Genomic DNA, 27,425 nt, shown 5'->3' with positions numbered 1-27,425 from the left:
AACAGCAAGAACACATCAATAGCAAAATGTTATAACACCGTCTCCTGTGTGCCTCAACAGATAAGTAACCAACCAGCTCGAAAAAACAGCAAGTAATAGAATGCTGGAATCAAATATGCGATGCACTCCAAAAATACCACACCCGGAAGAGCATATCACTCTCCACAAAAAGCAATTGCACTCTCCAAAACGTCAAAGCAGATACAGCAGAAGCCGAACCAAACAGGGGAATTCGAAATGTATGTTCACTGTCAAAGTAAGGAATGGGGAAAACGAAAATAGGAGATGTAAGAATCAAAAACACAACTTCCTGATCGCTAGCAAGAGAAGAAGGGAATGATCAATCCCCCTCCTAACCGAACTCAACATCATTTGGAGGAAGAAGAGCAAGGTATCATGACATTCACAAGCCAACTCCACATCAATTCGACAGCTCATATGCACTGTCATGTATGCACTTCACACAACTAATTGCATTAACAACTACCACTACACATGAATCAACCACCACAACCACAACCTCCGACCAACCTTGAGCCGTCAGCCACCAAACAAGAATGCGTCAAAGGAGAAGGTAAAGAGAAGGCATAACCCTAGTGATGAACGAAAGGGGTAAAGAACATCACAGTCGTCTTTTCCATGTGTTGAAGAAAAAATCGCCGAAGTAGGAAGGATAGGAGTAGAGAGAACATCACACTCGAAAAAATCGTAAAGAACCCTCAAATCTGCGATTACAAGAAGAAAAATGCTCGTTATACCTCAGATCTGTCGATCGCGGGGCAACGAAGCAAGAGGACGAAGGAGAGCCGCAAGGGAACTCGTTAGGGCTGCAGAGAAACGAAAGGGGTAAGCGGGACAATGGGTAAAGGAAAGCGGTGACCGCGGCCTAATATCGCGGCCGCGGTTCGATCCGCTTCGCCAAAAATTTGCCGCGAAACGCCGAACCAAACGCCGGAATGCGGGACGAAGCCGCGGTCGCACGCCGCGCCGCGCAGCAGAAGCCGAACCAAACAGCGCCTTAGCTTTCACTTTTGAAAAATAGCGTTGGACTAATGTCCTAAAATAGCTTCAAGTATTTATTCATTTGCGCTCGCCCATTACTACTAGTTTGAAACTAAAAATTTCTAATAAGTTATTTCACAACAATCACCGTTTCTTGATTTATGCATGTAATCCTTGTGCAAGAGGGATGCTAATCATGTCTGTATTTTCCCAATTTTATCAATCTCCAACACAAGAATGACATGCATAAATCGAGAAATGATGATTGTTGTAACACAATTGATTAGAATTGTTTAATCTCAAAGTCATGGTAATGGTGAAGGAGCACTGATGGATAAGTATTTGAAGCCATTTAAGGATAAGACTACAACTTTTTTTAGGAACTGAATAGTCAATTGAAGCTGAAAACTGGCTAATGAGGGTGGGGAGAGAATTATAGAGGTTGTGACATGCCTACCAAAGAATTAGTTTTGCTACTTTTGCCTTTAAGGGAGAAGCTGAGAGATGGTGGCATGGGCAGTTGTAGGAGAAGTTTGGTGGTCAACCTAGCCGCTTGGTGTAGTGGAAGGAGTTTCTGAATGCGTTCAGAATTGGTGTGAGCTCCTTAAAATACATTTCAGAATCTCGTTAGGAGCTTAATCTGTATAATGTTTTGTTTCAAATTTTTAGAGGACATATGAGATAGTAGAAATAAAGCTATCAAGTGATTTTATTCTCATTTTTGTGAGGATTTTATGATCTGGGATTCGAGATTTCTTAGAGGTGCAAGCCTCTATTCTTAATTATCCCTCCTGATAATGGAAGAACACTTTTGATTAATGTTAGTTATTAGGTGCTTAGTATTTTTACTTAGCATATAGTAGCAGCAAATTTAATATTGAAATTATAAAAATTATCATCATCGTAAGCTTAAAGAAGATGGTGTGGAAGTAGGCTGCGAATCTAGCTCGAAAATCTTTAATCAGTTGAAGATTGATTTAAATTTTGGCTTGGATCATGATCAGATTGAAATAAATTAGTCGAGCTATGAGCCAAAATTTTGGATCTAATTTTTTTGAGCTAATTTCGAGCTGACTCTGAGTTGGCTTGAAATTGGATCGTTAACTGCCTAGTATTGTTAGGACAGTGAATTTAACAAAGTTTGCTCATATATCATTAATCGCTCATAAATTGGTTTGAATTTTGGCTTGGATTACAATATGATTGAAATAAACAAACCGAGCTACGAGCTAAAATTGTTGATCGAATTTTTTTCGAGCTAACCCTAGCTCGGCTCTAAATCTGATCGTTAACAGCCCTCGAGGGAAGCGATGATGAACCCGATCAAGATCTCATAGTTTCGTTATCTCGAGTTGTCATGAACCCTGGTCAACTTAGTCAGCGGAGGGGGTAAACCCAACTTGACAAAAAGATCATTGTCAGCAGCCATGAGTTGCTTAGTCCAATGGTGACATTGTAGATCTAGGGTGAATGAGGAGACTAACATAAGTCAACGTTTGCTTTCCGATAGTTTTCTACCCTCTCAAATATATCTTATTTTTTAATACTCAAAAGGATAAACTGTTATTGGGGAACATATAGGCTACAATAGTGACCATAATATAATGATGTAATTTGGTGGCAAATCACCCGGTTAGAGAGCTCAAGTTGTAATTTTTTTTTTGAGGTGATTTGGTGGCAAAACCATATAGACAGAGGACTCGGGTCATGTCCTTACTAATATGAAATTATTTTAAGTATAAATTTAGTAATATGTTTGCTATGACATTGACTTTTTTGTGAGCTCAGGTCAGTATTAAGTTTGTCCACCTCGACAAACGGGTGTAGAGGGTGGATGGATTTTGCTTTTAACTTTTGAGTGATTATTTTTTTATTTACTTTTTTTTAATAATTTAAAATCTTAATTTTATAAATGAACTTCTCCAGTTGAAATCCACGATCAAGACGCTATCATATGAGATTTTGATTATTTTTGAATTCTGTTGATATTGTCTTGCTCACAGATTATCAGATTTATGATTTATATTATTATTTCAGTTTTTAAAATGGAATTTGAGAAAAGACTCTTCTGTTTGAGATTTACTATCAACTCGACCATCATCAAGGAATGATGTCCTTGAACCCTGCCTACTCTATCCCACTCACAGATGATCAAGTTCATGATTTAAATTATTAGTTGAGTTCTAAAAATAGATTTTGAGATTTTATTTTTTGAAAATAGATCTCTCCGATTGAGATTTACTATTAACACATCCATTGGGGATTGATGTCTTTAAACTCTATCGGCTCTGTCCCGCTCATAGAGGATCAGGTTCATGATTTATATTATTATTTGAGCTTTAACAATGAACTTTTAGATTTGATTTTTTGAAACTAGATCACTTTGGTTGTGATTTACTATCAAATAAACATTGAGATTTGATGGAGGAAGATCGAATTGACTCATCAGAGGCTCAATCTTGTCGACTCTATTCTCTGTATGGAGGAAGATCAAATTGACTCATCAGAGGCTCAATCTTGTCAACTCAAATCTCTATAGAAAGGAGGATAGGATTTGTCAAAATGTGGGACTTCTAACTTTGTACCATAGGCAAGGCGACCCGTTGTAAGTGCAACATCCTCAGACGCATAAGCTTTAATATTTAGAGACATTTGGATCATATGATATTATTTTATATTGTTGTTTGAGTTAATTTTTATTAGCTTAGCATGCATTTTGAGGCATATTTGATTTGAGTTTAAGCATTTGTTTAACCCTCGTAACACTAGAACCTTGTGATTAAGCATCTAATACGTTGGGCGGAGCACATGCGGGAATTTCGTATTTGTCAATTTTGACCTACCTTTAGGGGATTTTATTATTATTTGCACGAGCATATTATCACTAGGATTTTTGCAAATGTTTTCATTTAAACATTTAGTTTTGCCTTTTGTTCGCATGTGTATTTAGGGTTGCGGATCCGATGGCAATTAATGTGAATAAAGATTTTGATTGTGCATTTCAAACATTATATTTTTCTCGGCTTTATAGCTTAGTTAAGTGTTCAAATAGCCCACCACATAATTGTAATGCTTGGTTATAATGACTTTAATTAGTTGATTAGAAACTCCATTTACAATTTATAGGTTTGTTAGCGTATTTGTTATCTATCACAAGTTTCATTCGAGCTGCCTATTATATTCAATTTTACTCTTTTGAGATGATTTATGTAATCGTTTCATTCTTTAAAATGTAGCTTATGAACTTTCAATTGATTGCTTTTTTTGTTCAAATGAATTCAATTTAGTTTTTTTTTCATGACGACATTTAGATAAAAATCTGACACCATTTCGATAGCCTCCCAGCTTTGTCCTCATTTAAGGGGCTACATTGAGAAACTGAGACCTTCCTTACCATGTTTAAAAAAAGCGTGCACAGTCAATGTCTTTCGACACTATGATCTGGGGGACTTCATAACCCACCATGCTTTAAAAAGAATGCTTGGGGCTTTGCGCACCTGTACAAAAATAATATGGCACACACACACGAAGTTATTCCTGCCACTAGATATAATGTTGATGGGTCTTTAACCGACTATACTTAAAAAAACTTGCATGGGGCTTGAGATATATACATGAAGAAGAATAGATAAGCATGTATTTTTTTATTTGTCACTATTAAACAAATCGCAAAAGATGTACTTTGAGAATCAAAAGGAAAAGTCTATAAATAAAAATTGTTGGTGGTGGAATAATATTGTGCAAGAAATAATAAAATATAAGAAATTGTGTTATAAAAATGAGTTTAAATGCCAAAGCTCACATAACTGGAAAAAATGTAAGGTGGCCCGTAGAGAGTCTAAGAGAACAATTTGTGCCACTAAAAATTCTGATTTTAATGATTTTTATAATAGATTAAAAACTAAAGAGGGTAAAAAATATATGTATAAAGTAGTCAAACAAAGAGAAAAGAAAAGTAAAAACTTAACTCAAGTTGAGTGTATTAAAGATAAAAATCAAAAAATATTTTTTTTTAATAAGATATTCAACATAGGTGGGTGAGTTATTTTGATGAATTTTTCAACGAAAGTTTTGAAAATACGATGGACTTTAGTGATCTTAATATCATTAATAATAATAAAATATTTTATTTTATCATCGCATTAGTACAAAAGAAGTGGAGACTTTAAAGAAAACCAAGTGTGGAAAATCAGTAGGACCTGATGACATCCCACTTGAAGTGTGGAAATATTTAGGAGATTTGAGAGTTTTTTGGCTTAGTAAATTCTTTAATATTATTATAAAAATTAAAAAGATGTTTGAGAAGTGGAGGAAGACTATTTTGGTCCTCATTTTTACAATTAAAGGGGATGCACAAGAGTATGCAAATTATAGAGGAATTAAGTTGATGTGTCGTACTTTAAAATAATGGGAGAGGGTAATTGAACATAGCTTAAACCATATTACAAATATTTCTCATAATCAGTTTGGGTTTATGTCAGGCATGCCTACATGGATGCTATACATTTATTGTGTGGTTTGATGGAGAAGTACAAAGAGAATAAGGAGGATTTGCATATGATTTTTATTGATTTAGAAAAAGCTTGCGATAAGGTTCCAAGAGAAATCATTTGGAGAGTTGTAGAGAAAAAAATGTGTTGATATGACTTATATTCAAGTCATTTAAGATATGTATACTAGAGCTATTACTTTTGTTCGAACTGGAAGAGTGACCCAATATTTTTCTAGTTGAGTTGGATTACATCAGGGATCGACTTTAAACTCATATCTTTTTGCTTTAGTTATGGATGCTTTTACTAGACATTTACAGGAGGATGTACCCTTGTGTATGCTTTTCACTGATGATATACTTCTTGTGGATAAGACTAGAGGAAGAGTTCAGGAAAAAAATTGAATTATAGAGGTCTATATTGGAGACTAAAGGCCTTTATTTGAGTAGAACTAAAATTGAATACATAAAATATAATTTTAGTAACAGTAGCTCTAGTGGCAGAATTGTAAGTATGGGTGATCAAATCATTAAATTGTGTGAACGCAATAGATATCTCGAGTCTATTGTTCAAAGTGATGCTGATATAGACGGGGATGTTATTAGTAGAATTCAAGTTGGTTGGTTGAAGTGGAGAAATGATCGAACCTATTGTGTGATAGAAAACTATCGCTTAGACTGAAAGGAAAATTTTATAATATGATGGTGAGACCTGCAATGCTCTATCGTGCAGAATGTTGGCCTTTAAAAGAGAATCATAAAACAAAGTTAAGTATTGCCGAGATGAGAATGCTTAGGTGGATGAGTGGCTTGATACTTAGAGACAAAATGCGAAATGAATATATCTGTGATAGAGTTAATGTTGCTCCAGTGGTAGATAAAATTAGAGAGAGTCGTCTTATAGATGTTTTGGTCACATTAAACGTAGCCCATCTGATGATTCGGTTAGGGGAGTAGATATTTTAGATTCGACATGTTAAGAAAGACAGACGTAGGCCTAGAAAGACTTTGGCATATTATATAAAAATGATCTTAATTTATTAGAATTAAATGAAAATATAACACTCAGTAGGAGGCAATGGAGAAAAAGGATTCATGTAGTTGACCCCCACTTAGTGGGATAAAGACTTGTTGTTATTGTTGTTGTTGTTGTTGTTGTTGTTTGAGCAAAGTGCAAGGATACTTATGTGCGGCGACCCATCTTCATTATCTTTAAAGAAGTTGCATCGATACCGCATCTCATTTGTCGTCTTATCCCTCTTAGTTTTTTTACTGATTTTTTTCTCTTTTTTTTTTTCTCTTTCTTTCTTCGCTTCTATCTTTCTCTCTGTTGTTTTTGCACTCTAATTTTGGAGGAGGGGGAGCAAGTTGAGCAGGAGACGACTACAATCTTGGTGGAGATCCGTTGAGGAGCTCTAATCCCATGTAGGACGGCAGAAAAATGTGACCGGAATAGGATCGCAATGCCTGGGTTGCCATTGTGTAAAAGAGAAAACCAATGGCTTTTGGGTTGCAAGAGGAGGAGAAGTCTATGGTTTTGGACTTTGTCGGAAAGGTCACCGGTAGCAGTAGACGAAGGGGTTCGATTGGGCTCCATAAGTGGTTTGCGGGCCGTGTGCTCCAGTTGTTGTGCCAACTGGAATAGGAACAGCTAGTTCAAGGGCAGAAAGGAAGACTTTGAGGGTTGGCTGACTTCGCCGGAGAGATGGTTAGGTAGCTAGGCCGCTGGAGAGGGCTGCAGGTTCGCCGATGCGGGATCGGCGCAGGGATGGTTTGCGGGTTTGGGAAAAACGGAGGCTCTCCGGAGAGAGGAGAGGAGAGGAGATGCGGCTTGGGTTGCCGGCAGCAAGGGAGGGAAGCGTCAAAAAATGAGTCTCAGCGTGCAGAATGTTGGCCTTTAAAAGAGTATCATAAAACAAAGTTAAGTATTGCCGAGATGAGAATGCTTAGGTGGATGAGTGGCTTGACACTTAGAGACAAAATGCGAAATGAATATATCTGTGATAGAGTTAATGTTGCTCCAGTGGTAGATAAAATTAGAGAGAGTCTTCTTATAGATGTTTTGGTCACATTAAACGTAGCCCATCTGATAATTCGGTTAGGGGAGTAGATATTTTAGATTCGACTTATGTTAAGAAAGACAGACATAGGCCTAGAAAGACTTTGGCATATTATATAAAAATGATCTTAATTTATTAGAATTAAATGAAAATATAACACTCAATAGGAGGCAATGGAGAAAAAGGATTTATGTAGCTGACCCCCACTTAGTGGGATAAAGACTTGTTGTTGTTGTTGTTGTTGTTGTTGTTGTTGTTGTTGGAGCAAAGTGCAAGGATACTTATGTGCGGCAACCCATCTTCATTATCTTTAAAGAAGTTGCATCGTCTTATCCCTCTTAGTTTTTTTACTGGTTTTTTTCTCTTTCTTTCTTCTCTTTCTTTCTTTTCTTCTATCTTTCTCTCTGTTGTTTTTGCACTCTAATTTTGGAGGAGGGGGAGCAAGTTGAGCAGGAGACGACTACAATCTTGGTGGAGATCCGTTGAGGAGCTCTAATCCCATGTAGGACGGCAGTGTGACCGGAATAAAAATGTGACCGGAATAGGATCGCAATGCCTGGGTTGCCATTGTGTAAAAGAGAAAACCAATGGCTTTTGGGTTGCAAGAGGAGGAGAAGTCTATGGTTTTGGACTTTGTCGGAAAGGTCACCGGTAGCAGTAGACGAAGGGGTTCGATTGGGCTCCATAAGTGGTTTGCGGGCCGTGTGCTCCAGTTGTTGTGCCAACTGGAATAGGAACAGCTAGTTCAAGGGCAGAAAGGAAGACTTTGAGGGTTGGCTGACTTCGCCGGAGAGATGGTTAGGTAGCTAGGCCGCTGGAGAGGGCTGCAGGTTCGCCGATGCGGGATCGGCGCAGGGATGGTTTGCGGGTTTGGGAAAAACGGAGGCTCTCCGGAGAGAGGAGAGGAGAGGAGATGCGGCTTGGGTTGCCGGCAGCAAGGGAGGGAAGCGTCAAAAAATGAGTCTCAGGATTAAATTAGTACTTTTCTATAGTCTTGGACTAAAATGCCCCCCATAATTATGTCAAGGGGTTATTTTGACACTTTACTCGTAAATTATTTACTTTTTACTATAAACCTACCTTCTGTTTAATTCATCAGCATGCTTTCACTTTATCCAAGTTTCCTACATAGGAATGTTGCTTTTTTTATTTTCACCATTTTTACATTTGAACCTGTTTATTACGAACCACAGTGTGCTTTGTATGTAATAGCCAATAATGAAGGGTCACCATATTCCTGAGATGTAACATCATCTTAAAAAGTTCCTATGATTGAATGATGCATGGACCGAAACGTCTAAATAGGTGGAGATGTTAATGACTAGTTTTTTAGTTGATTAATGAAAATCCTTTCTTTAATTTATTTCCTTTTTTATTTATCGTTATTTGAATTGTTTTTAAAAAAAAAAAATTGGTATTTTTGTAACAGTTTAGCAAGCATTATTAAAGACTGTGTTATAGTTGGAGAGCTTTAAATTCATTATAGAGTGGTTGAAAATTTACTTTCTTTAATTTTTGTATTGCTTAATTAACGTTAGACATTTACTCCCTCATTCCATGTTTCTTGTGTATGAATGCAGTTACTGAAGGTTTCAGATAAAGATATTGTAGAAATGGTTTTTCTGCCTGTTGTGAATGAGGCTTGTCGTGTTCTTGATGAGGGTATAGCTGTTAAGGCATCAGACCTTGATATCGCATCTATCATGGGCATGGGCTTCCCTCCATACAGGTTCATGGCTTCTTCTTCTACATGTTTGATATTTTTCTATTGCCTCAACAAAGAAATACATCGTAGAAAATAATGATTTTTGCTTTACTAATTGAGTGAAAATAAAATCCTTTTTTTAAGGAACTTCAATGGTCTTTTTAGAGTTAAAAATTATTTTTAATTTCTATATACATCTAAGTGAATAATGGAACATAGAAACTAATTTGTTTCTCCACTTTTTCTATTATGATGGTCTCAAAGTTTTGGATTATTAAGGTAGGAACAGAAGATTGGACTTAAATTTCTTTGCAGAAAATTCAAAGGCTTTTCAAATATAAAATCTTCATTTCTCAAAAGAGCCAACTAAACTATACAGTTAAGTACTCTTTCTTTCACCCAAAAGACATTTCAAAATACAAACTGATACATAAGTTTACTATGATGCTTATCTTCAGCAGCTATTCTTTTGTTGTAAACAAACACTTTTTTCTACCCATTTAAGATAGGCTTCCCTGAAAAATAATTATAAACTATTATGTGAGTTAAATAGCTCAGTCGCTAATTATTCTTCTAGTGTATAAAAACATTTTCTTTCATTCATTAAGTCAAGGGAGACTTTTTTTGAAAATAATTATCAACAACTTAATAGCTAATTATATTTTTAAATTATAGTAATTTTAAAATCATATGACAGTATGCATGCAAATTTGTACTAAATTTATAAAACAATTCTTATTCGTGAGCAATGAATAGAATGCATTTGTAATTTCTCTTTGATTAAACAAATAAACTATCATTTAACTGTCTTCATCATTCTTATATTTTGATTTATTATAATACATTCTTCACATGAGCACTATTGAAATTGTGTATGTAGGATAAAATCGTTTGAATCACCTTCCTAAACTTGACCCTCAAGAATAGGTAATCATTTTTCTCACTGGTATAAGCATCCCCAACCATTATCATAAGAAGTCGACCTCTATCTTCAACATGCACATGCATTCATTTCTATATAGCATCTTTTGCCTTCTTTTCATCACATAATTATTTAAGTAATAACCATAAAATTTTATTTAACAATCACTGGTGTTTGAAATATGAGTGCCAGATATCCTTTCCATATCAATGTGAGGATTTTAGGGATGAGATAGAGAATCTCAACTTAGTTGTTTTGCAATATAAACTAATAAGAATATTAATCAGTGCATGTAAAAGGCCATAATATTAAATGCACAAAATTTAGAAGACCAAAAATTATTACTGTAAGCTAATACCCATCTTAAGGCTGGCTTGCTACTTATTTGTTTACGATGTGGCTTTCTTTTGTGCGATAATTTTATAAATAATTTTATTTGCAAAAGTTTTAATTATTATTTAGCATGTCATCACATCTGATTACATAGACTAATCATTTTAATTCTTCTATTATATTAGCTTTCATTAATTGGCTATTTAATGAGAACAAATTATATTCTTGTTAAATAACCAATTAATGAAAACAAATTTAGTAGAAGAGTTAAAATGATTACTCTTGTAATCATGTATGATGCCATGCTAAATAATTAATCACCCGCACTCTATTAAAAACCAATTTAATTGGTTGCTTATTTGGTGCCACTTAAACGGTATTATTAGTTGTATAAACTGATGTTATAATTTTTCATTCTCTAGAATGTGTGTGTGTGTGTGTGTGTAATACATTCATTTTAATAGGTTTTGATTTAAATTATATTAATTAAAGTGAGATTTCTTAAATAAGTTAGCTGTTATTATAAATATTATTAAATTTATCTTTTGTTCTTATTTAATTCTTTTGAATTTATTTGCTAATTATGATTATTACTTGTTTTAAGTTATTACATTTTCTAACTTCAACAACATTATTGTTATCCCTTGCCTGCAGGGGTGGTATCATCTTCTGGGCTGAAAGTCTTGGAGTAAGCTACATCCACAAGAGATTGGAAGAGTGGACAAAAAAATATGGCAATTTCTTCAAACCATGCGCCTATCTGACAGAACGTGCTGCTAACGGCCGTCCATTGGTACAAATTGTGTCGCCCTACTCGGCTTCTGTTTTGAAAATACAATTTTGATCGATTAAAATGTCAAAACAATCCCCCGACTCTTTGATTGGAGTCATTTTAGTCCCAGAGTCTAAAAATCTCAATTTCATCCTATATTTAAAATATACAGGGACTAATTTAACCTTTGTCTAGACTCTCATTGCACTATTTTGTTATTTTTTCTCAATTTTGATTTGAATGAGGAATATTTTTTGAGAATGCTTATTTTTCATTTAATTCCTTGTATACCATGCAGAGTGCATCTGCTGAACGGGGAAAGGCTCGGCTCTAAAGAAACAATCCTTATTTGACTGTACAAATGCTCGTGTATGGCAAGATGTGAGAAGTTGCAGCTTTTGAATCTTTGAATCTTCATGAAATCTTATCTAAATGTGTTTTCGAGGAAAATGTATGCATGTTTGTTCCAATAATTATAAACCATGAATGAAATTGTTGGCTCTTGTTATGTTCAGTTTTGAGAGTGCTGCTCAGCCTGCTCTTCTTATTATCATATTGGAAGATTTACATTCATACCACTCAATACTCATGTATTTACATATCTAACACCTAAACTTTAATTTCCATGTATATGCCACCTTGCCTGTGCTGGAAAATGTGTATTTCACTTTTTAAAAGTTAAATTAGGGGCATTTTTGATGTAATATGAAAGATTTGAAAACAGCAAAGTTTAGATGTTCGATATGTAAATACGTAGAAATTGGGTGGCATTTATGTAAATGCCAGCTCTTCAGATTAATGAGATGGGTATGCTATTTTCAGTCATTGAAAATATTTTGGGTACATTATATTCTGCTTATTTCTCTATTAACGTTTTAATGTTTGATATAAAGTTGAATAATTTTTTTAGTAAGATTGAGGTTCTAGAAATATCCTAAATATAATTTAATTTATTTTATTTTAAAATTGATAGATTTTCTACCCTTGGTCCTTTCATTGTTGGCAACCTACCTAGACCTGTTTTGCCTTTTACCTCCCTAACGTACCTATATTTCCATTAGGGGTGTAAATGAGCCAAATCATTTATATTTCGAGTTCAAAAAATGTGTTCGTGTTCGACTCGTTTGCTTCGTGAGTTGTTCACGAATAAACAATCGTTTTGACAACCCTAATCACGTAATCATAAGATGCCAAAGATTGGGGCAAGATTTAAAACATCATTTGAATCTAATTTAATAATTTTTTATTTTATTTTCTTAATTAATATTTTTAATTGCTTATAAATCTTTGTAGCCTCGTAGTCAATTAATTTTTTTAAAAATATTACTCATCAATATATATATATTATTGATTAGTAGTATTTCGAGCCGAATACGAACAACCAAATATTTGTTCGTGTTTGGCTCGTTAACTTAGCGAACGAGCCGAGCACGAGCTGAACACGAGCCGTTTGCGAACAACAAACCGTTTTGACACTCTAATTTCCATCGCCAACTAAGTTATGAGATGATCAAAATCGAGAGATGTGATTTCCATATTATAATCCAAGGAGAGAAAAATAAAGAGTTATTTATTCTTTCTTAATTAATAATTCTATTAACTAAAGAGTTGAAAAATATAAACTTTGATCAAAAGCATATTAAAAAGTATTAAATGAATTAATTTAATACTAATTTTAATAAATGAGGGTGAAGTTGAATTAGACAGTAGTTTAATACTAATTTTGATAGCCACGGCTTAACCTTTTTTTTTTTTTTTAATATTTGAATGATGAGGTATTACATAATCCAAGCGAATGTGTGATGATTAATATGATGTAAATTGAATTGGAGCAATTAAATCAAGATCAATTTGATGGAGACATAAAATAGAACTAGATAGATGATTGAAGAGATGTACAAACAAATTTGATCAACGCGTGAAACGTATTTAAAATGATTCAAACTTGATATGATGATTGTTTGAACCTTCTTCGAATCGTATTCGAAATATATTCAAATGTGTTTTGATCCTTGTTAGAACATGGTTGAAAACTTATTTGAAAAATGCCATATCCTTGCTCAAACTTCATACATTTCTTCTTCAAACCATGGTCAAATTTTATTCGGATACATATTTGAATATTTTTTGTTGTTGTCGAACTATATTTGAATAAGGTTTGAACATATTTGGATCATATATATTCTTGCACTGCATATAAGATCAAGCTAATAGTCTTATGCTTATATTTTGAGCACTTTTTATGATGAATCATGTTTCGATAAAATCTTATAAGTATAAGACTATTAATAACAATAAATTTAATTTGAAGCTTGAGATGATATATCACTTTGGTGGGGCACAATCCATGATATAAATTTTTCTAACAAAACTATGATATTGTTTTCTACTTCAACGATATATAAGTGCGCTTACCGTGACCTACTGGTAGAGCAGCTTCTCTTAAGGTCATAAGTCCCCTCATGTCACAAGTTTGAATCCCCTAATGTGTAGGGTGTGGTACTCGAATATTTAACACGCCTAGGGATGGTCGGGGCTAGTCTAATAGCCTCTGACCATTCCTTTTTCAATATATATATATAATTTGTGTGTCTATCTCTTCAGTAAAGTTTTTAGTTACACATTCTAATTATAAAACAAGTGCATTTGCAAGCATAGATTAGGTGGCTATAAATGAGAATCATACATTCATTAGTCCACCATCTTAATTAATTAAGAGCTAGTGAAGGCGATGCTAGGGATATATATGATGCGGATAATATTGGCTCAATGAATGTTTCATTACTAAAGCATCAATTTGGGATTACAACCCAACTTTAGAATGTACTCAGAACTAATAAACTCATGATATGGGGAATACATGGATAATTCTTATCCTATAAGGATCGTTGCTGAAAAGTATCTTCAATTCAGTCGTTATTTATGTAATGATCTCATGTTCAAGTTTACTCTCAATGTATCTAAAAGCTACAAGATTTTTTGCAAAACAGAGAAGAAGAGATTGTTAACCAATATTTGATGAAGAAGAACATTCAATTTTGTTGAAGAAGTAAGAAAAAAAAGAATATATTTTTCACAATTTCAAAAAAAATATATAATCATAAAGCTACGAAGTTAGTATAAGTAAATGTATTTGAGATCAAGAATCATAAATCACAACATATTTACATTTCGGATGTTAGATTAAAAGAATGTCACCAAACTCGGTTATAACTTATGAGATGTATAATCAAGAAAAAAGTTTGTTAGATTTAACCCTTATTTTTGAAGTCAAATATAATAATATAAAATATGAAGAGGGATTATATGATTGATTTATACTTTGAAACACTATATCTCAGAAGTAATATATATCGATTGATGACTGCAATAGGAAAAACACTTGAGGAACTTAAATTTTGCTAAACCAATTCAAAGGAGACTTTCAAACCATTTAGAAAGTCTTTCTCACTTCCTTAGTTTTTCATTATGAAATTATGAATTTAGACATTTAAAAATCTCAAAAACATAAAATATTTTGGATAAAAATTTAAGATTTGTAAACTATTAATTCAACTTCTTTAAATAATACTCTTTTCTTGTGAGATCAATAGCACGGGCTTATAATTCATTTACTACTCAATTGACACATATAGTTACATTATAATGTGTCTTCACTATACTAAGAATCAAATTTTTGGCATCATTGTCAGGAAAATATATTAATTTTTTAAATTAAATGAATATTAATTGAGAATTCAGGATTTGAAAATTATATTGTTACTTTTTGTTGTATCTTATTTTCAGTTTTCATATATTTATATTTTTATTCAAGTTATCGAAGATGAAAAAATATTATGATTAATTTTTTTTTATTCTTGCTATATTTACTTCATTTTGTTCCTATCATTTTTATTTTTGTTTATTATTATGAGTCATTGGCTTAAGGTCACTAGTTAGTCCTAGGTTGTCGATGTAAACTAAATTTGTTGAAATAGTATCATTTGGCCATAAAATAGAAAAGGTTGTTAAAAACTTAGAAACCTTACAAAACTTTTTTAAAAAAATTAGGAACAATGACAAATAAAAAAAGAAGAAAATGACCGGCCAAGTTCACTTAGGAACTGTCAATTCTTCAGTAGATAAAATTCAATAGAGTATTCATACTCTACGGTAGTTTTCAATACTTTTAAATTGAAACTTGTAATAATTTAGATGGTCCAAAATAATCAATTTAGATGTTCACCAATTGAAGGACAAAATTTACACTTAGCTAATTTTTTCGAATTACGCACGACCTTTAGGTATAACGATGTCTCAAACGACAATGTTAGACTTAGGTTATTTTCAAATTAGCTTAGAGATAAGGGTAAGACATGGCTTAACTTGTTAGTACCAAGATTTGTAATCTCTAAGAATGGCTTGGACTAGAAATTTCTAGCTTAATACATTTTACCTTTTAAAACTACTAAGCTTGGGAATGACATTACATATTTCACCCAGATGGATAGTGAGTCAATATATAAAGTCTAGGAGAGATTTAAGTGCTCGCAGCATGCCCTGCCTAATTAATTGATTGTACAAAAACTTTATAACAAGTTGGTGGGATTATTGAGATCTACAATATAAGCTAAAGTTGGGGGTCATTATTGTCAAAACTCTTTAAGGATGCCTATGCACTTATAGAGAAAATGACCATTAATAATCTCTGATGGCTTTCAGAAAGAGTGAACCTTAGTAGCTAGCATTCATGAATAGGGCATATTTTCAGTTGACTGCATATGTGGTTATAATATCAAAAAAATTTAGAAAATTTAGGCTTGAATTCTACACCATGATCTCTGATAGTCAAAGAAAATATTTATGGATAGTTAGTTGAACCTAGTGCTATAGTTGTAGAGTCATTGAATGCTATAAATAATAAACCTAATAACAGTTATTTAAACACCTATAATTCTAGTTGGATTAAAAACCCAAATTTTAATTGGAATAATAACCAAAATATAAAATTATCAATGAGGTAGTAACCAACCTAACTCCTTAGGAAACTAGAATAACATAGAAAATAACCTTAACCAAAGTTCTAATTATCCACATGGATTAACTTCAAAATAACAATTTAAGGAAAACAAAAAATTGTCATTGAGCGAAGTAGTATTGCAAATAAAAAATATGATACAAAGTCACGCTACAACCATTATAAATACTAAAATATAATTAGAATAGTTATTCAATTCATTGAGTTACAGACATCAAGGGATGTTACCAATCAATACTGAGGTGGATCCTAATGATAAAAATGTAGAAGAACGCAGAGCAATAAAACATAAAAGTCGGAAGGAGTTAGAAGGGGTGTCATAGAAAAAGATAGATTAAAAGAACATGAGCCTGATAAAGTTATTAAGCAACCTAGACCATACTTAGGTAGAAAGACCTCATCAGCTTTTCTTAGAGATTAAGAAAATAAAATTTGGACCAACAATTCTCTAAGTTCTTAAAAGTATTCTTAAAGCTTACCATTAACATACAATCTAGTGAACTCTTGAACAAATACCTAACTAAGTTAAATTTCTAAAAGATATTTTAAATAAAAAAATATAAGTTATGTGCTTTTGAAATTTTAGCCCTAAGTGAAGAGTACAATGTTGTTATCCAAATAAAATTACCCTAAATGCTAAAGATTTTGGGTAGCTTTAGTATTCCTTACACTTTAAAAGATAAATTTTCAATGAAAACATTACGTGAGTCAGGAGCTAAATAATATTTTATGCATTTATTATTTTTTTTAAGAAAATAAGATTGGGATAAGTTCAACCAATAACTATTACTTTGTAGTTAGTTGATCGAACTTTAACATATCCTACCTAGATGAATAATTGAAGATGTTTTAATTAATATTGGTAAATACATCTTTCATACTTATTTTATTATCTTGGATATGAAGAAAGACAATGAAATCCTAATAAATTTAGGAAGATCATGTCTTGCAACAGGGAGAACAAACATTGATTTATTAAAACGGGAGTTAATTATAAGAGCACAAAATCAAGAAATCGCATTTAGAATTTATAATTTAATTGAACCCCCTATATATCCTTGAGAAGATTATTGCAGATTGTGATTAACAAATTATAAAAAATATTGAATAAGGGTTTATAGAAGAATACATATATTTAGGAAGATTCAAACTTGAGAATGAAATATGATGATTTAGAAAATTCTCCAAGATAATATGACTATTGAAAAATTGATAGTGGCCTATTAGAAAGATAATTTGATCATGAAGGGAAATCCTAGGCATGATTTAATATTATTTGGTTGAGGGCATTAAATCAATTGCTTCTTAGGAGGCAACTCAAGTGTTATCTTATTGTATTTGTTTGTGTGTTTTAATTAATTAATTGATTTATTTTAGTTTTAAGTGTGTGTTTTAGGTTGACTTGAAAAAATTAGGATGTGTGAAATTTGCACTGAGCCATGTTGGGCTCATCACTAGCATCGTAGCTCTTCCACAAGAACCACTAGCACCATAGTGCCACCCTTGCATGTCATTGTGCTTCCTTCCATGTCAACATGGCTTCACCCCATTCATTTTCTTAGCTCTGTTCGAGCACTACAATGCCCCAGTTGAGTACCACGATGTCACTTGCATTTCCTATAATTACACTTCTTTGCTCATCTTTTTTCATGTGATCTTTTGTAACTTATCTATCAGGTAGAGCCAGAGAGAAGCAAGGGAGAAGTGCAGGGATTTTTAGGTTTCTCTTTGCTATAGTTTATCATTTCTTTGTTCGTGTTTTTCACTGAATCTTCTTTCTTTCTTTCTCTTGTTGATTACTATGGCCCCTAAAACTAGAAGTCTCAAATGAAAAACTTCTTTCGATGATAATAAGTTCATGAATGATGATGCAAAAGCCATGTAGAACGGGTTCTTAATGTCAAAAAAGTTGATTTTGGAGAGGAGTTTTCTTAACCATGGGGGTAGGGTAGAAGGAGCATAGTGAGAAGAAAATGGAAGGTGTTTTGCTATAAAACTAAACCTGTTATTGTTTCTATCATCCATGATTTCTTTGCCAGCACAAAATAATTAGTAAACAATAAAGTTTTCAATGCACTTTTTGACCCCCCCCTAACTTCACTAAGGACAAATATTTCATGCTTATGCCTTTTGATTTTGATATGACTGAAATTATAGACTTTCTAACCAATTTTTAAGTTTAATGAAACATTCAAGAAGAAAAAGATGATTAATTTTCCTTCTCTCTTATTTGAATACTAAGTCAAAAACTTGTCATACTACATTTATACCAAATTTTTTCCATTGAACAATATTAGTGAAGTGACTTGGGATAGGACTATCTTGAACTATTTCATTCAAAAGGAGAAATCCCTTGATGTAAGGGGTGTCATTTCTAATTTGATTCAGAACATCTTAAAGGGAGGGGGAGATCATTATAAGCCTTGGCCACTCATCTATTATAAATGTTGTATGCGTTAAAGCAGGGGTCAAGAGTGAGAGTTGGTAGAAGGGGCTTCATTCTAGTTAGGCTATGAATAAAGAGACTTTAGCTTCCTATGAGAAGACTTCCTTTGAGAGAGAGGTGAGAGTTCCTTTAGACCTAACCCTTCAAGAGATCAACCATCAACTTTATTTCCTTGATCTTTAATCGATTAGACACCATGGGTGATGCTATTGTTATTATTCAGTGGTGGTAGAAGGATTTGGATAGTATATGATTTCTATGTTGATTAGCATTAACGCCAGTACGAGTACTAGTTGTAGTTCAACTCAGCTGTGGCAAACATGTTTTAGAACTGGCAACTGAATGTTAGAACTGATCGTCTTAATTAGTTTCCTATTGCACCACCCTTCCAGCAATATGAGGATCATGTAGCCCAGGGAGCAAGGCAACAATGATGAAGATTGATCCCGAGAAAATATAGTTGTGTAAAATTTATAAAGTTGACTCCGCTTTGCAACGGTGCCAAAAACTTGATGTGGTATTTTATGTTAAGCAAGGATTCTACGCAAATATCGCGCAACTATATGTATCGTTATCAAGTAATATAAGGCTTTCTTTTTATGTTCGATATATCGATCCCACAGGGAAGGTTTAAATTTGAAATGATAAATTAACTAGGAAATTTACAGAAATCAAACAAAATTACTGTCACTAATTTTAAATGTTTAAGATATTATCAAAGCTAAATTATTTACTACTAGCAGAATTTAAAAGTAGGTTTTAAAATTAATAACTACTAAACTATGTTTATGTGATGAAGTTTTCTAATGTGAAAAAGCATCTTTTCCACTACAATGAGTTTTTGGTGAAATGAGATGAGATAAATGGTTAAGATATGTATTGTGCCAAATAGGAGCAATTTTAATTCTCTACCATGATTCAGTGTTATAGAGAATTATTGGTTAATCTCAGGTTCAGTCTCTAAATCTGTTGTTAGGCTGGGAGGATACTGTCTCTCACTCTAGAGCTCCCACTTCCCTTCCCTTGAAGGCTAACTCTCACTTTAGTTCTAAAATACTAAGACTAAATTGAGGATTTTAGTCTGTCACCCTAAAATCTCAAATTATTTGCCCAATAATATATATTTCCCTATTTATTTGCACCAAATTTGATGAACGAAACACTCCATCATAGAATTGAATGTGATTATCACTTTGTTATAGAACTCATACTCCACTTCCCGGATCATATGTTTTACAACATATTTTAATATTTCAATTGGGCAGATCGAAAATTGCTTCATTTCACGATATCTCAAAGTAGAGAGAAAGATAAAGGAATCTACTCAGACTTCATGAGAAAGATACAATATAAAAGAAAGTTCATACAACAACAATAAATAAACAACACTTTTCTGAAACTCTTTCTCAAAGCAAATCCTTTGTAGCCTCTCTTAGGAAATGTAAGAAGAAGAAATGTCTCACTTCTATTCCTCTCCAACACTTCTTAGAGAATAATTCATACTTAAACTCCCCACAAAAACTCAAATCTTTAAAAATAATAATTAATTAATGGTGTGAAATGGTGTGGAATGTAGGTGTGTGAAAATGAAAATTGAAAATGAGTGGAAGAAGTTGAAATGGTGCGAAGGGGAGGAGGTTTTTTGATCAAATTTTGGCCCTAAATAAAGCCTAGGTCGGGTCTCCCACAGGGGCATACAAAAACAGGTGCATCCAATAACTCTTCAAAAAGTGTCCAAATTTGTTGAATCTTCTAGAAACTAGGCTTCCACCGACACTGGCGCCGTCGGCGCTCATCCTGGCACCAGAGGCCCGTAATAAAGTCGCAAGCTTCTGTCAAATGGCGTCGTCGGTGCCCAGTCTGGCACCGTCGGAACTGTACAAATTTTGAACATCTCCATTTTTGCTCCAAATTTCATCACTTTTGCTTCATTTTTGCTCCAAGTCCTCAAAATAAATAACCTGCAATAAAACATAGAAAATACCTTACATTAAAGTACAATATCATCAAAAATGAGTATAAAATATGGGTCTAAAAATGCATATATTTTTGGTGTATCAGTACCGTTTTGGTGTATCAAAATCCCCAATCAAAATCCCCAAACTTAAATGTTACTTGTTCTCAAGTAACTTCTTTATTACATAAAAAAATAACTTATGGTAAAGATTTTAACTTCTAGATTTTCATATCTTAGTTCACTAGATAAAATAGCATCACTTAAGAAAAATTCAAAATAACTCTAGTCAATACTAAAGGTATAAGAATATCCAGTAGGAAAGTCTAAGATTTTTTATTCTCCATTCTTTTCAAGGAAAATTGCATATTATTCATATTAAAGCCACTTAGAATATCCATATGAAAAAGAACTTCATGAAACTTTACATGAAACTTTACTAGCAAAATATGTTAATATTAAAATATAAGTTTAGAAAATGTAGTCAAGCCTTTTTCTTTAAGTTGATTTAAGTGAAGTAAATTTTTAATTAGGCATCTCCTCAAGCTTCTCCTCACATCTTTTTTTTTATTTTTTTTTCTTTTTTTTTTCTCTTTTCTTTTTAGGATCATTTTCAATTATTTTTTTCTTTTCTTTTGAGGATTACTATATCTGGATAGCCTTTAATGATTTTGAACTTCAGTATCTCCTTCTTAAAATTAAAAACTTTTCAAATTCCATCACTTTATAAATTTATATTAGCTTTAAAGATTTTTCATAAAGTTTTAATCTTTTCTTCTTACATGAATCTCTAAGATTCTTAATACTTCAAAAATACAAATTCCTTTACTAAAAATAGAAAAACATAGTCTTATTTCATCATACCAAATAATCTTAATCCCTAAAATTAACCTTTATTATTTAAAAATTTTACTTAAGTTTACTATATATTTAGAAACATAGATATAATTATCTAAAGTTACCCTCTAATACCAAAGGTCATGTTAAAATTTTTAAAATATTTTAAAAATATAACTAATTGAGGATAAATAAAATTAAGTTTCTTTTCCTTAAAAGGAATTTCTCTTCCCCCCCAAACTTAAATTTTTAAAAGATTTTAAATGAAGAACTTAATAAAATTAAGGGTTAAAGAAAACATTTAATACATAAGGAAACGACATACATGTTGAAGGTCTAATTTGACACTTAACTCTAAAATATTGCAGATGCTAATATGAAAAGCTAGAAGACTTAAAACATTAAATAGCCAATAATACATATAAAAATTTGTTGAGAAAGAGTTAACTAAAAATACATCCAATAAATTACTAAAAATTAATAACAGTATTAAAAATAGTATTAAAAACAGTCTCACAAATCCACAGTTCACATCACAACATTCAACAAAATAAAGTACCACAGTCCACGAACAAACATTCTAAAAAATAAAGTACAATTAAACATAAACTAAAAAAATTTAACTAAAGCATCACCAATCATTATCTTCTTCTTCTTCTTCGTCCACATCCAAATTCTGCTGCTGATATGGAGTAAAAACAGGGTGAGTAGGAAACCGAATTGAGTGATCACCCTTCATGAATTTGACAATTGCATCATCATAAGAAGTATAGTATTCAAACTTCTGTTTTATCTAATCATCAAAGTGAGCATTTCTGCCCTCCATATTTTTCATTCTATGATCCATTATCAAAATATCTCCCTGTTGGATCATCATTTGTTCAATAAGTTCTTGGATAGTAGGGGTACTAGAAGTACCTAAAGTAGAAAGAATATCTCTGGTCCTACTTCCAGATCTCCATCCAAAATGAGATTCATAAGTCTTTATATTAGCATGCCCAATAGGTCTTAGAGGTTCAATCCTCTCTAGTCTATAATCAATTCCTGCCTGTTCACATAATGTGAAGATCAGAGCAGGGTATGCTAAACCTCCAGTAGTCTCTCCAAAAGCAATAGATCTAGAGTTTCTATAAATAATAGAGCCTACATATATTCTTTTCATCTGCTGGATACAAAAGTTTAAGATGGCTCTATCCCTTATAACCTCACTACGATGATTTTTTGGTATCATTCTTCCAGAAATAAAGTAGTGTCAAGTTTTAGATACTACATTTAACATAGAAAGAGGAAATTTTATCTTAACTCCATTCTTCACCTTCCAAGTTCATCTTCCATCAGTAAGGAAAGAAATAACTTCATCCAAGGCCTCATTTGTAGTATAAAACAACTTATATTGGCAGCTATACACATCTTTCAACTGCTAAAACTCATTAATTTTACTCAGAGTAAACTCCACCATTTTTCCACGAACAAATACAAAGTCTTCAGAAGTCTCCTTGAAATTGGCATAGAACTACATCACTACGCCAATAATCGCCTCGTTAGTAAAGTAGCAGAAACTCTCCCACTGTCGAGCATTGATTGTTCTCTCAACTTCTCCTCCTGAATTTTTAAATCCTCGATTTGGAGTCACTTTTTTAGTGTTACGTAGATTATTGAAACAAATGTTCGCCTTGTAATTGACAAACTTTTGATCATCAAAATCCCCTTTTCTTTTTCTTTTGGTCATTCTAGGTATCATGGTAAATTTACAAAAAATTGATAAAATCAAAATAAATTTGCAAAAATTTTGAAAATCACAATGTGGAACATTTTAAATTTAAATCTACTAAGTAAGAGTTTTTAACCTAAGGATTTTCTCAAAATCATCCAAAAAAATCTCAAAATTTCGGATCTCGACAATGTGAGATAAATCCTTGGTGAAAAAAAAAATTTTGAGTTCAAAGTGTAGCTCTTACCTAGAGAAGATGAAATCCAAGCTTTGTTTGCCTTAAAATCACCTTGAATATGAGCAATAACAAGCCCTAGGTGTAAAAATCGAAGGTTGATGGTGACTCAAGGGGTAAAAATGGTGTTTCACTATGCAAATCGTGAATTTTAAAGTGTTAGGGTTGGTTCGGGTCGAGGGCGCTGTCTGCGCCCATCCAACGCCGTCGACGCCAGAGGTAAAAAATTCATAATTTTGATTTTTTCAATTTTCAATTTTCTCTCAATTTACTCCGAAATTTATTTATTATTTTTGAACATTAATTTTCATCTAAAAATAATTCATAAACAACACCAAACTAACTTTTATATATGAATATATGAAAATACACTTTTTACAGATACATTTTTCTAATCACATTTTCACATCTTCAAAGTAAACTAAATTAATTCAACGTCGAAATCAAGTCACAACACTAAAACGCTAACACAAAACTATACATATAATCAAAGTTCTAAAGCAAAGTAAAGTAAATTAAATCCACACAATTACATTAAAGCGTAAGTATTTTAAAATAGTAGAGAGTCCAACTTTTTCAATTAATCTGCCTTTTCTTCAGTACTTTCTCCTCCTCTAATATCTCCCATAGATTGTTAATGGACATATAAATTCTAGAAGGGTCTGTACAAGAACTGATCAGTCAAATTTTCATCTATCCATCTATTTTTCTTGAACATCTGTACCAATCCTGCTTCAACTGTTCCTGTATGATCAAAGTGCTTCTTCATTCTCCAATCTAGGTGATCAAAAAGGTAGTTAAGCTTTCCTATTGCATTCATAATACTCTGAATTTCTCTTTCTAATTTCTTCATTTTCTTCTACAAAGCTATTGAACTTCCTAGAACTTCCAACTGCTAATGACATCAATGGTGTTGAAGCATGTGATGAAAGATCCAAAATACAAACTAATGCTTCATTTCCATTTCCTATGTAATTTCCATCAATAGGAATCATGGGCTCCCATGGTAGTAAAACTTGTAAACTCCCATGGTAGTAAAACTTTTTCCCAACTTTCATATAAACTTGAGATTGAGTGCAAAGTAGGAAAATTGTAGAAGAATTCCCAAGTCCATATATTGGCCAATCATGATAATACCCATAACAGATTTGAAAATAATTAACCCTATATCAATGAGTTTTTCCATTTGAATGCAATAGTTTAGAATGACACTTTCTCTTGTAACTCTACTAATCTTCATGGTAGGTAGTAGTTTTGCAGATATGAAGAAATGCCATTGTTTTGAAATTGAGTTAAGCAGCGATGCAGAGAAACTAACGTATTCTTCATCTCTGATTTCCCAATTATCTTGTTCATTCGTCAGAAAATTATATACTTCTTGCATCATATCTTTCATCGGGATAAAATTTGTATAATGACAGATTGAAATGTTTTCTATCATATACAAATCATTAATCCGAGCTGGAGTAAATGGTACAGCCTTACCTCAAACGAAGACAACTCCTTGGGTAATTCCATGTAAGTTGGCATAAAACTCTTTTACTACGGGTACTAAAGTTGCAACGGTAGTGTAGCACAGAATTTCCCAACGTCTTTGTACAATGATTTTCTCGATCTGTGAACTTGGATTACTAACTCTATGATTGACAAAGCCGCTCTGATTGATAAGTCTCTTCTTTGTGAAGACTTTGTCCTATAATCTTTGTGCGTCAAAACTAATAAACTTTCTTCTATTAAAAACTCCATACCTTAAAGTATTTTTGGAATTGGATTGGAATTGGAATTTTTGGAATTGGAAGCCGTGGAGTTTAAAATTAGGAAGTTTCTGGACGTCCAAGTCAGTTTTTAGGACTTTAAAAACATCTCTCGACGGTTATTATGTAGTGAAATCCAGCCAAAATCCGCCATAACCGTTCAACGAGTGAAAAATACTTGGGACACCGTCGCTGCTCCCAATGACGCTATCAGCGTCATGGTCATTTAGTCGGGCGTCGTCGGTGCCAGAGGCCAAATTCGCGTCTAAAATTTTTTTGTTCAATTTGATTCCAAATTTTCCTCCAATACTAATATTTGTCTTAATTTATGATATATAAAATTGTGTAGGACTTTAAAAATACTATTATTTCCTAATACATAAACACTCTAATTAACAAAATAGTAATATAAAGATATATATATTCATATATGGGTTGCCTCCCATAAAACGCTTGGTTTAACATCGTCAGCCCCACATACCATTGGTTTAGTTGGATTGACTTAACATTAAAACTTCTTTAAATTGGGGTATGTGTGATTCATAATAATGTTTTAATTGATGTCCATTAACTTTAAATATCTTTCTAGTTTTAGGATTCTTAATAACAACAGTTTCATAATGATGGATTTTAATCCTTTCAAATGGTCCTAACCATCTGAATTTCAGTTTTCTTGAAAATAATATCAATCTTGTATTATATAATAGAACTTTTTGTCCAGGTTCAAACTTTTTCTTAATAATCTTCCAATCATGTCATATTTACATTTTCTCTTTACAAAATTTTGCATTATCATATATTTCATTTCTAATCTCCTCAAGTTCCTTGAGTTGCAATAATCTTTTCACACCAACTGCTTTTAGATTAAATTAAATTCCTCAATAAGTTATGTTTTACTTATTTATTTTAAGAATCAATCTCATGTGATTATTATTTGATGGTTATGTGATTTAAGTTTAGTAAATATTTTTTTTATATTATATCTTTTTGATGTTACTATGTCTTAAATGTAATGTGTTTGTGGGGAATTACTATGAAATATGTGTCCTAGAGTAATATTAACTATATGAATTTTAACTTTAAGAGAAAATGGTAGAGCTCAATTAGGCACATTGTAATTTAATAATATGTAAATGAATAATTAAAATGACATAAGTTTTCATTAAGAATTGAATTAAATTTTAATTCATTAATAACCGCCTCTTATTATTTAATCATTCTTTTATATCAGGATTTTTTTAACACTTAAACTAATTAACTACATATTAATTTAGTTCATCAAATAATTATAGAGTTTAATAACTAATCATCTAAATAATTTAATTAAAAATTAGTGTCTTGTAAATTATAATATTTTCAATTAAATTTAGAAGTGATTGAATATTTAACTTAGAAAAGAATTTATATTTAAAATTAAAGAAAAAAAGAAAAGCAAAAAAAAGAAAAGGCTAAAATTTTAGAGCCTTTAAGGAGGAGCTTAAGATTAAGCTAGAAATAAAAAATTAATATTAATCCATATTTTTAAACTCAAATGAATCAAAAGCTTCCATGATTTTGATTTAGAATATTATATTAAAAAATGAGAATAAATGAATTAACATTATTTGATTGACATTTTTAATTAAATTGTATGTATTTGAGAATTAAAATTATTTTAGTCAGATATACATAAGTGAATTAAATATAATTATATAAAAGTATTAATATAAGTAATATTGGGATATTGAGTATTAAAATTAATTTAATCTTAAAAATATATTTATGTACCTTAGTTTATCTATTTATTTTATTGCTAATGAATAACATAATCATAACAAAGTATCTATCATGAATTTCCATAAGTCTAATTTTAGATATTGAATTTATTAAGGGCAAGTAATATTTAGGTTTTAGGGAATTTAGTGTGCATAAAATGTGTAGGGATTATGTGATATCTTTATTGTATTACTCGTGTCATTTTTATATTTTTCATGGATATATTTGGTCTGTATGTGAAATGTATAAGGAAAAAAGAGCCATTGGAGTAATTAACACAAAAGAGGGTAAGTTAACTATAAATGGTACGTCGCCTAAAGGGAGCGCCCCCAGCATCTAAAGGTACCAAATTTATGCCAAAATATAGAGAACATGATGTCTCAGTGCTAGATCATTGTTGACCTCATTTTTGGTTGAGGTTTAATTTTTTTTT

The 27,425-nt window shown here is 32.2% G+C and overlaps 1 protein-coding gene across 1 annotated transcript in view; it reads left to right on the top strand.

The window, feature by feature from the left end:
* LOC110026758 (glyoxysomal fatty acid beta-oxidation multifunctional protein MFP-a) overlaps positions 1 to 11,797 on the top strand; it is a 57,393-nt gene extending 45,596 nt beyond the window's left edge. Inside the window, exons 16-18 of the mRNA XM_020727859.1 lie at positions 9,132 to 9,280; positions 11,166 to 11,304; positions 11,582 to 11,797. Of these exons, the coding sequence (XP_020583518.1) occupies positions 9,132 to 9,280; positions 11,166 to 11,304; positions 11,582 to 11,617 (324 nt within the window). The 3' untranslated portion in view covers positions 11,618 to 11,797. The remainder of the gene's footprint in view (positions 1 to 9,131; positions 9,281 to 11,165; positions 11,305 to 11,581) is intronic.
* The last annotated feature ends 15,628 nt before the right edge of the window (positions 11,798 to 27,425 follow it).

This window comes from Phalaenopsis equestris, unplaced genomic scaffold (genome assembly GCF_001263595.1).
Source record: "Phalaenopsis equestris unplaced genomic scaffold, ASM126359v1 Scaffold000399, whole genome shotgun sequence".
Classification (NCBI taxonomy): domain Eukaryota; kingdom Viridiplantae; phylum Streptophyta; class Magnoliopsida; order Asparagales; family Orchidaceae; genus Phalaenopsis; species Phalaenopsis equestris.
This window is presented reverse-complemented; position numbering and strand designations above follow the sequence as displayed.